Source organism: Protopterus annectens, chromosome 9.part0 (assembly GCF_019279795.1).
Source record: "Protopterus annectens isolate FY-2018-M chromosome 9.part0, PAN1.0, whole genome shotgun sequence".
Taxonomy (NCBI): Eukaryota; Metazoa; Chordata; order Ceratodontiformes; family Protopteridae; genus Protopterus; species Protopterus annectens.
In genome coordinates this window covers 475,120,111-475,132,017 of record NC_056743.1, presented here as the reverse complement: position 1 = coordinate 475,132,017, position 11,907 = coordinate 475,120,111, and the positions used below count along the sequence as shown (strand labels likewise).

Genomic DNA, 11,907 nt, shown 5'->3' with positions numbered 1-11,907 from the left:
CCTCCATGCCAAAAGTTTGTTTTTTCCATCTGTAAGACTTTCTTAGCACTGAATTTCTCTTTTACTGGAAACTGTATTGTCTTGTAGGCTCTATATTGGAATTCATTTTTTCATTACATCTTTTATCCATTTGGCATCCTTATTCCATCCAGTAGAGTCTTTAAAGATGCTTCCCTATAATTTATTAAATTATTTTGTTCTTGGTGGTGTTACTACTAGTACTACTGCTGTTTTCCTGTGTTACTACTAGTACTACTGCTGTTTTCCTGTGTTACTACTAGTACTACTGCTGTTTTCCTGTGTTACTACTAGTACTACTGCTATTTTCCTGTGTTACTACTAGTACTACTGCTGTTTTCCTGTGTTACTACTAGTACTACTGCTGTTTTTCTGTGTTACTACTAGTACTACTGCTGTTTTCCTTCCCAGTTTCCTCAAATCCTGGAGTATTGCTTATTTTGCATTTTTGATTTGTAATTCTCTGCAGAGTTTCTGAATTTTCAGTAGGAACATATAGTTTTAATTTGCTGCATGAAATGCTATAAAACAAAGCTTGATAGAGCACAGTTTTCTTTTACAATATCTTTTTTTTTTTTTTAATTTTTCTTATCTAATTCCATTTCATACTCCTTTCGATTCTCAGTTGGAGTGCCTTCTGTGTGGAGTCTGCATGTCCTTCCCGTGGTTGAGTGACGCTAAAGACATGTAGGTGCGTGCGTGAATGGGTGTGCCTTCTTTGAAGGATGGGCATCGGGCTGGCAACTCGGCACCATAAAAATCCACTGCCAATCATGAGCAGACGGGAGTTCCGCTGCGGCGACCCCTAACTGGGAAAACCTGAAAAATTCCTTTAATAATTACACTTTTCTTACAGGTTTTAAAGTTGCCTCTAGTTTGTATTTCCACTATACTATTCTATATCTTCCTTTCTTTTCCTTCATTAATCTTTTTTTCTGTAATACATTATCTGTTATCAGTTTAGCTACAGAGAGGCCTGTTAATCTTTTTTCTTTCATTGGTTTTACTAATTTTCTGACACTCAGTGTCTAGGCTACTTTCATTAGCTTTTTATTCATGTGGTTTGGTTTCTGTAACTGTTTAGTATTTTTTTAATCTAGTGGCAAGAACTGGGCTTTTTCCTAACTCAGGACATATTCAAAGTGAATAAATCAAAATTCCCTCAGTCTTTGAAGTCTGCTACAAGCAGATTTCTCAGACTCAAAAATGCCCCAGGGCTGCATCTTTCTGTAGCTTTATGGTACTATCCATATCACCAACATATTTAAATGACTGGAAATTAAGTAGAACAGTTGCTCAGAATTCTAATTGGATGCCTGGATGCCAGCATTCCACATTACTCTAGTTTCTGCTTATACAATATGATTGTTTAAAACATTGTCCTTTAGTATGGATGTTAATGATATCCTCAGGAGGAGTATTTCAATGACTAATGATGCGTTTGTCCTTTCTTCAGCTGTAATATCTGTCTTTCTCTCTCAAACCTTTTCAATAGACAGCATTTCATCACTAATTCTTTACATGAAGAATTCCTTGAGGTTATGTTCCAGTGTTTCTCACATACTTGCATGGCCTAAAGTGTTCATTGTTTCCAATGCTGTTACGTCTTTCCATACTATCAGTGGGGAAGGCTTTTGCAGATAATGTTAGATTAGGTTTTAGTTTAAATTAAACATGCTCTTATCTCTCTCACTTGTACCCCCAAACAAAATGTGCAATGAATGTCCTTTGAGCTCAAGATTTTGGACACAAAATCCTAGAATTCTTGTGCTCTGCTCAGTCATACACATTTACTGAAGCCTACTTCATCTGTATTCACAAGACACATTTCATATGGCTTACAGCTGTATTAAACCAATGTTATTCTGGTCTTTGAAGATCAACTGATATGTCCAGCATAACTGTCTTGCTTTAAATAATATCTTGGCTTAAAGCACTTAATATGGACCAATAGTACATTTACATTATAGGGATCACTTACAAATTTATATTGTGGGAGTTTGCTTGCAAATTTATTGATATATAAATTTACATTTTAAGTTCAATAGTATGGGGGGGGGGGGGGGCAAGTTTAAAACAATTGACAATTTTGTGAATCAGCTAACTTTATATTTTTTCTGCCTTTTTTCCCAAGCTATAACTATCTTTTACTCCAACAACAGTGAAACAGTATTTTGCTTGCAACTGTAAGATAGTGAATTGCAACTCAGTTCAAACTGATTGAAATTAGTGTTATTTTGTAAGGATAGACAGCAGTAATGTACAGTGAAGCTAATTTCTACCACAGGTATAGAAGCCAATACTCTGCTTGTATTTTCCAAGGATTCTGTTGTATGTTCAGAGATACTATACAAAATGCAGCATTTAAACTTAGTTGAATTTTGTGTAGATTCTAGGAGGGATTCCGTGCTTATTCAAAGATTTATCTCTCGACTGTGACTTTCCTGGACTAAGTTACACGCTGCAGATAACGAACACCAAAGTATTACTGTAAACAACGTTTTGAACACAAACCTTTGGTCATGGGTATAGCACAGCCAATAAGCAGGTATGCCACATTTTATCTCCTATAGTTTTCTATGTTTCCTAAACTATTTTGCAAGCAATGCACTGCCTTGAATTGTCATTATTAGCCTTTTATTCTCAGTGTTCATCTTTCTTCAACCATTCTAATGTAAAATCGTGAGCAATGTATCACTATTCCTGTAGTTCTGTCAATATGCCTCCAAATATGCGGGCTTTCTGCAGTTCCTTGAGGCTAAATTTTCTACCTCTGCCAACTTCAAAATTGCTTTAATAACATGAATGTTGTCATTTTTATTTGTATTCTTCTTGGTTAAATTTTTTAATGTTAGGACTTAGTACGTTGGCTTGTGTTCTTCTTTGTTAAAAAAAATTAACCTTACTTAAAAAAATTAAGTTAGGACCTACTATGCCATGAGATATGCATGTAGTCCTACAACTGCAGACCTATACATATAATCAGTTTGATAAAGTTGTATGATTTAAACATGTTACATGATAATCTAACCATGCACAAACTGTTATATAGTAAGTGATGAGCATTAAACAGTTTTCCTATCTAAATGATTCAACACTTATTCTGAACAGTTTATCAAACCAAAGCCTATGTGATATCAACAGAGAGAGTTCCAACTGATGTATTATCTGAACTTTACTGCAGTATGAAATGTAATTCAACATTAGCATCGATCTTCAGAAGTATTCCTTAGTCATTTTTGTTTTTCGTTCATTCACGCTTTCTTCCTGATCATCCACATACACTCCTTCTCGCTGTAACTCTTTTTTCAATCATTCTTCTTTAGGTTGACATTTTCTTGAGGCAACAATTATCTTGTAGTGCCTTTCTCCTCCTTCTGGTTAAAATTCACCAGATATTTAGTATTGTTTCTAGCTGTGGTGGGAATCAACCACTCCCCCATTACTAAACTGGTCATGAAATTAGTACAATCTCAACAGTGTGGGTTTTCTCATGGACCGAAAGGCACCACTTCCGTGTAAACGTTTTGCCACATGTGTCACATTTATAGGGTTTGTTTCCGGAGTGGATTCTCTCATGGACTGTGAGATCACCCTTCTGTGTAAAACTCTTGCCGCATGTGTCACATCTGTGTGGCTTCTCCTGACTGTGAATTTTCTCATGACGTATAAGGCTGCTTTTCAATGTAAAACTCTTGTCACAAGTTGCACACTTATATGGCATCTCCCCACTGTGTCTTCTTTCATGGTCTGTAAGTTGCCTCTTCAAAGTAAAACACCTGCCACAAGCTGTACATTTATATGGCTTCTCCCCACTGTGACTTCTCTCATGGACTATGAGTTTGCTCTTGAATGTGAAACTCTTGCCACAAGTGTCACATTTCCAAAATTTATTCCCAGTGTGAAATTTCTCATGCACTACAAGGCTACTCCTCCAAGTAAAACTCTTGTTACATATTTCACATTTATACAGCTTCTCGCCCGTGTGGATTTTCTCATGAACTGTAAGGTTCCCTTTTTCTAAGAAACTTTTGCCACATACAGCACATTTATAAGACTTATTTCCAGTGTGGATTTTCTCATGCCGTGTAAGGCTGGACTTCATTGCAAAACCTCTGCCACAAACTGCACATTCATATGGCTTCTCCCCAGTGTGGCTTCTCTCATGGAAAATGAAGTGACCTTTCTCTAGAAAGCTCTTACCACACACAGCACATTTATAAGGTTTCTCCCCACTGTGAAGTTTCTTATGAACTCTGAAGTATCCCTTGTGTCTAAAGCTCTTGCCACATGTTGCACATTTATATGGTCTCTCCCCAGTGTGTGTACTCTCATGCAGTGCAAGGCTAGACTTCCACACATAACTCTTACCACAAAGTGCACATCTATATGGCTTCACATCACTATGACTTCTACCATGGACCTTAAGAAGACTCTTCTGTGCAAAGCTCTTACCACAAGTGGAACATGAATATCGTTTCTTCCTCCTGTGGATATTCTCATGCCAGACAAGATTACTCTTCCTTATATAACTCTTGCCACAAGTTGCACAATTATATGGTTTCACACCACTGTGGCTTCTCCCATGGGCTTCAAGAATGCCCTTTTGTGTAAAACTCTTTCCACATGTGATACATATATATGGTTTCTTCTCTTTGTGAATATTCTCATGCCATGTAAGGCTACTCTTCCGTATAAAGCTTCTACCACAAGCTGCACATTTATACAGCCTCCTCCATTTGTCATGTATGAAACTGTACTTCTCTTTGAAGCTCTTGATATGTGTGCGAAAAGTATATTGTTTTCTTCTAGTTAAGGCTTTTCCGTGAATTCTCAGACCACTATTCCATTTCTCAATGTTTTTATTTTCTCTAAGTGTTATGGAATTGTCAGTGCTACGATTAAAATGTAATCTCTTCCTAATTTCTTGTTTATTAGCAAGACAATGTGTTCTGAGGGAGAATGGAAATGTCAAACTTGTTTTGCAGCTGCTGTGTTTGTCTAATTTCTTTACCTTTTGAGTCTGCATACAAGGTTGTGGTGCTTTCTCCCATTTAAAACTCTTGCCGTCCTCCACACATTTACTTTGATGGTATTCTGTATGAAAAGACTCATGCCTTGTAACAGCCATCTTATTAGTTCCATGTTTGAAGCCTTCGGAATTCAAGAGATCTTTTGATGATGTTGGACTCTGAATCTCACATTCTGCCAACCTGCTGACTTAAGAGAGACAATTATTTATTCCAGTGTGTCAGTTTGCTGATAAATAACTTTTTTCTTTTGCATAAAGTTTAAGATACTGATTTTACATGAAGCAATGCCATAGGTGTCCTTACAAACTAATACTGGAAACACCGAATTGTATTTGTATAACATTTCTCAGATTCGTATTGTTTCAATGAAGCCACTAGCATAAGTTTGTAAGCTTACTGCAACACTATTCAGTCCAATTTGGCCAGTTAAGAACACTGAATCCCTCGTATTAATATTACAAGCCTGGTTCCTTATCCATTTGCAGAATATGAATAATGAAAACCTTGTTAAAAATAAAAGTGCGTTTCCACAGGTACCCTACATGTGGAAGGCTTCCAACTTTCATGCACTTTATTGCGTAAAATATGGTCAAACAATTATGAGATGAGGAAAGGGCTAGCTGCTTGCAAACAAAAAAAAATACATACCTGTCTACCTACAGCAGTCCACTGCAACAAAAAGTAATAATGCAGTAACCACATAGAGAAATATGCTCTTCTGAGCACAAATTCCAGCAAAACTAAATAAAAAATAACCTGAAAACAAACTGAGTTGCTGGCACTTTTTTCTTCAATGAACATAGTTTTCAGTGTTAATGATTCAATTATAGTAGTTTTAATGAAATTGAAGTCTATAAAATGACATAATCCTACTTTTCTGTGTACAATATTTGTTTTTCAAAATCATACAAAATATCAGTAGAAAAGACAGTAAACTTAACACAATTCACTTCTACAGCAGCATTACGTCAGTACATACAATTAGCTGCTTATTTCTCAGACTTCCAGAATAACACCCAGCAATCATTAGATTCTTTCCAGTGCATTTCACACCTACATTCCTGGCAGCCAACAGTGTACAATGTTGTCAACAGTAGTTTACTAATACTTCCCTGCACATCTTACCTCCTTCCCCTATTATTCTATATTTTATGATCCTAACAGCTTACACACTTCATTATTGCAGAGAAGCTGTACACATGATCCTGCCTGCAAAAAAGTGCTTTTTGAAAGATAATATTACCTTCTTTAACTCTGGTCAGAACAACAGCTGACTGCAGGCAGCAGTAGGGAGTGGGTTCACACTTTTTTTTCGTGAAACAATTACCTTAGCTAGAGCAGGGTTGCAGATGTGTTCTACTGTCTTTGATAGACCAAGATAAGCCAAAGGGCAGTGCAGAGAACTGATAGTGCATGTAGCCTGCTCTGAAGTGTAGGTATTTTCTGCAAGATTCCCTTATTGGAATGTGCAGGTAAGCTTCCTTTAAGTCCAGTGTCACCAACCAGACATTTTTGGCTAGCATGGGAAGCAGCTGATGAAGATTTAGCATTTTGAATTTTGGGATTACCAAAAAGGTGTTTAGGATAGATAGGTCCAGGATAGGATGCCACGGGTTGTCTTTTCTGGGTACCAGGAAAAGTCTTGAGTAAAAACCTTGTCCCCTTTCCTCTGCTGCGACAGGTTGAATAGCCTTGATACTTAGAAGAGAGAGAACCTGCTGTTGAGCCTCTGCCCACTGATATGGGGGTAGGTCTGGCCAACCGTTTGGGGTTGGTAAGGTGTGGAAGTGGAATCTGTATCCTTGGGAAACTATATTTAAAAACCCATTTGTCCTGGGTAATGAGTCCCCAGTTTTTTGCATGCAGGGCGATCTTTCCCCCTAAGGGAGCAGGCAGTTGAGCAGAGCTTGGAAGGTTTAAGGTCAAGTCATTGTGACAGTTTACCATAGAGGGGTGTCTTACTACTTCCAGCTTTGGAAGTAGGAGCCCCCCACTGCTTACGCCTGTGAGTACCTTGAGACTGTAGCCTAGGAGGTCTGCTGTTCCTGGGTTTGGAATGAGAAGGTCTGGAAGAGACAGGAAAGGACCAATTCTTAGATGGTCAATGTCTACTAAATCTGGGAGGCTGTACTTTGCAGGAAATCTTTAACAGTTTGCATAGATTTACCTTTTTCCTTCATCTTTTTTAGTAGTACTTCTGCTTTGTTGCCAAACAGATGGTCCTGGTTTAAGGGAGCATCCAGTAATTTAGCTTTAACATGATCTGGCAAATTTTGCTCCTTAAGCCAAGCATGCCTTCTAAGAACAAACCCAGTGACAGCAGCCCTGCAAGATGCTTCTAAAGAGTCAAAATCGCATTGCAAAGTATGTTTACCAACTTGTTCAGCAGAATGCATTAAACCCTGTAATTTTTTATTTTCAGCAGTCAGGAATCAACATCATTTTCTGTTTAAGTAGTCCAATAATATGCTGCTGATACTTTAATATATGAAACTGGCAGTTTAAGGCCCTAATGGCCAAAGTAGCAGAAGTGTATACCTTCTTACCTCATCTGTCCAGGGCACTGAAATCTCTATCAGAGGGAGTAGGGTTTTTGGCAGTAGTAGCCTTAATGCCTTTAGGTCCCCGTGAAATGGTCTCTGGGTCCGCAGTAGGATTCTTAAAGAGGAACTTGTGAGAGTCAGGTACTCTAATACTTGTCAGGTTTCTTGAGAGCCGGAGGTAAAGTGTCTGGGGCCAGGCTAGATTCCAGGAAGGCTTCATCTACAATGTCCAGTACAGGAGGGATAGCTAAAGGCCTGTGTTCAGGCAGGAGTAAGAATTCCCTAAGCCTCTTTTTGGAGTCAGAGTAATCCCGGCTTTCCCAGTGGAAATGCTCCCTAAGAATGTGCAAAGTTTCACCAAAAGAAAAATCTTCTGGTGGGAAAGCAGAGGGGATGGAGTCCTCTGCATAAGAATCCTCATAGGTAGATAAGGGCAAATCCTGGTCATCAGAAGAAACAGAAATTTCAGAGTCCTGATCAGAAGAATCAGAACAACAATCAGTTCTAGGTCTCTTAGAGGGAGAAGGCTGGCTTCCCCTAGGTCTTCAGCCATTCTTATCATTTGTTTTTTAGACATATGGGCCTGACCATGCAGTTTGGACGTCGGTTTTCTAGGCGTGGGTCGAGTTTTAGGCCTCAAAAAAGAAGATGGCGTCAGTTTGAAATGTAAGTCAGTAGGCCTGAATACACCCTCAGAAGCCGGTGCCTGCACAGCGGCTCTGGACCCATCCAAGGTAGAGACATCCGCAGGTTCCATAGTCGAAGAAGCATCTCGCTGCATACCGGACTCCGAATGGGCCTCAGTAGAGGCCTGCAAATCTGAAGTAGCAGGTATCAGGGGCTGCGAAAGCGCCAACTGGCGACTGGCTTAGCGGAAGTGTCGTCGGCAGCTTTGGACCTATGCAGTCTGTCTCTGTCTTTATCTTTACATTTTTTTGGAATGTCAGTAGTCGGATGGCTTACTGAAGCCATTTCTGGATAATCAAATCAAGTACCAAAACAGTTTGATGCAAAAATGAACTGATGTTGGATAGTTTGAGGATTGAATAAGGCACAAAACCAACAGCGAGGGATGTCGTGGTCTGGGCCTAAGCAAGGAATGCAGTACAAATGAAAATCTTTATGAGATATTTGATTTCCACAGGTAATACAATTGTTAACTTTTACTGACATTGGTTCAGAGCAAGAAAAAAGATCCCCAATGGGGTACTTAGCTTTTTTGAAGACTTCGGGTTTGAAACTCGAATACAAAAATTTCAGGAGTCGGCCGACCGGCACTTGTGAACTGCTTCTGCTTCAGGCACTGCGCGGCAAGAAAGACTGATGTAATGGCATCGGCTGCATGCTTTATACCCCTGACTACCTGATGTCACGGAAGAAGAGACAGCATCTGACGCAGGACCCAAGACTTTAATATTCAGGCTGGCTGAGGGCTACCTCCAGGAAGATAACCCAAATGTAATGACTGCAACAGTGAAACATGAAGAACATGTAGTAGTTTACCACAAAAATCAGAAAAACTGATAGGCCAAAGAAGACCCATAAAGACGACCTATTGAGGATAAGAAAGATATTGTGTATTGTTACTACTATGCAAAAAGCCCAGAATTTCCACATGCAAGATATACAAAATGATTAAGACAGAAATTAGAAGAAAGAAAAATACTTCCACAAGAAAAACTGATAGAAGCTTCAAATAAAATTTTGTATTCATTAATACAACAGATTTGCGAAAAACTATATACAGATCAAGAAACATTGATCTATTTGAAAAAAGAAGCATCTGAGGAAGTACGAAAATATAAACAAAATCTAGAGATTTTTGAAAAGTACAAAAAAGAAATATGGACATGGGAAAAAGAGAGATTTGATATGGTGCAATATTTATGCAAAGGAGAAAGCCAAATTAATTAATATAAAGCAGGCAGTCCTAAAGATATTTGAAGAAAAATACAGGTAAAGGCATTCAGATATGGACAATTTCACAATAAAAAAATATCACAAAGATGAAATGTAGAAAAGAAGATCAGTAAAGTAGAAGTTAAAAAAACAGAAGTTGAAGTTATAGAGTACCTGTGAAGCGAATGTTTTGTTGTAGAAGGTCTAACACAGATTACTTTAGATCATGATGGAGTGAGTCCCCAAAGTAAGGAGAAGCAGGATTATCAAGAGACATGTGAAGAATAAATATGGACATGGGAAAGAAAAAGAGATTTAATGTGGTGTAATATTTATGCAAAGGAGAAAGCAAAACTAACCAATACAAAAAGAGCAGCACCAAAGATATTTGAGAGAAATACAGGCAAAGGAATCGGGACATGGAAAACTTTACAATACAAAAAATAAGAAGACAAAGAGGAAAAGTAGTAAAGGAGATTAGTAATAGAAAAGTTAATGAAATATAAATGGAGGTTATGGAGTACCTGTGAAGTAAAGGATTCAGTGTAGAAAACATAACTCAGAAAGCACCACAACAGGATACATCAATGGGTATCCAAATTAAGGGGAAACCAGTAGAACAGGAAGCAATTTGTCAGGTGCCATATGAAGCTATTTTGGAGCCTTCCACAGGAAATCAGTTTAAACATTCACTTGAAACTGGACAGCAAGGGAAGGAACATGAAAATGTGGAAACTCTGATGCAGTCTATGTTGAGGAGTGATAAGCCAGTGAGTTCCCATATGACAGAGCAATGGATGGCACAGGATGAAATTGGAGAAAATGTGCCACAGGAAGACGCTATAGAACTTTTTACAGAATGCCTACAGGAAATGGAAAACAAAAAATGTGCCCTCAGTTTACAAGAAAAGGAGCTAAGAGAAGAATTGCTTGATGTAATAGACATATTAAGATCAATGAAAGAAATAGACTCCGGAAGGTCAATAAAACCCAAAACGTCAGAAGTTTGATAAAACAAATGAACACAGTAATTAGAGCTGTCCATAGAGATCCATGCGATCTAACAGACGTAAACAGGATATATTATTGTGCAGCTACATTAATAACTGATAAAGTTCTACCACAAGAACACAGGGTAGTGAGGGAAAGGAAGGGGAGAAATCAAATACCATCATGGAAATATCGAACAGATAAAATTATAAAGAAATTAAGACAAGAAGTGTCACTGTTAGAAGAATATAGAAGAGGGAAGAGATCAACAAAAATACTCATAAGGATAGACGTGATAAAAGCAATGCACAATATTAGAACGGACCAGGATATATCATGCACTATCGCAAATAAACTAAAAATCTCAGCACAGGTGGAAAATGTAGAAGATAAGTGGATAAATATAAAGGAAAGGTACAAAATAAGCAATTTATTGATGACCCAAAAAAGTTTTATAGAGAATTGTGAAACAAGGTAAAATGAATTGAAAGACCACCAAAAAAAAGAAGAAACATACATTTTGGAGAAGTATCGATGAAGATCCTGTGGAATATAACAAAAGATGTTGAATGGATAGTAGAAGTAAAAGAAAGAATAAGAAGTTTAAAGGTACAGGATATGAAATGGGATGAAGTAACAGCCAGAGAGATTGAAACAAAGTTAAGAAAAGCCTCTAATTGGAAAACCCCAGGCCCAGATGCAGTACTTAACTTTTGGTTAAAAGTATTAACATCTTTGCATGAAGAGTTAGCCATGAGTAAGAAAGTACAGTTTTGTACCTACCATAAATGTAGATGTTCGAGTACATATGCTGCTGCAGTCATCACACTTGGGTTATCCTGCCGTCAGGCGGTCCCGCAGTCGGCCAGAATTCCAAAGCCTTGGTCCGGCGTCGGTTGTCGTCGCTTCTTCCCTGACGTCAGTGTGGCAGGGGTATAAAAGAGGCAGCCAACGCCATTTTCTTCAGTTTTTCTTGCCCCAGATGTCGGGTGCCCCAATCTAGTAAGGCAAAATAAGTGGTTTGCAAAACATACTTTAGAGGAAAAACAATAGTGGTAGTTGTAAGCAAATGCACCATATAGACGTATCCAGAGGGTTGATGAACCTGTAGATAAAGGAAATCACTGCTAGAAAGTGGGGATGAAGGGAGGGTAACCTGGACTGCAGCAGCATATGTACTCGAACATCTACATTTATGGTAGGTACAAAACTGTACTATGTTCATCGTGCTATGCTGCTGCAGTCATCACACTTGGGTTGAGTCCCAAAGCTATGGTTGGGTGGAAGGAGCTATACTGTGTTGGGCGCAGCTAGGATGCCCTGCAGAACTGCAGTGGCAAAGCCAGCCCTGGATTTTGAGTATAGAGGAAGGTGGTAATGTTTGGTGAAGGTGTGCACTGAACTCCAGGTGGCTGCTTCCAGAA

At 38.5% G+C, this 11,907-nt stretch overlaps 1 protein-coding gene across 1 annotated transcript in view; it reads right to left on the bottom strand.

The window, feature by feature from the left end:
• Window positions 1-1,701: 1,701 nt before the first annotated feature.
• Window positions 1,702-11,907, bottom strand: part of LOC122810537 (zinc finger protein 182-like) — a 221,445-nt gene continuing 211,239 nt past the window's right edge. Inside the window, exon 4 of the mRNA XM_044082117.1 lies at window positions 1,702-5,238. Within this exon, the coding sequence (XP_043938052.1) occupies window positions 3,473-5,238 (1,766 nt within the window). The 3' untranslated portion in view covers window positions 1,702-3,472. The remainder of the gene's footprint in view (window positions 5,239-11,907) is intronic.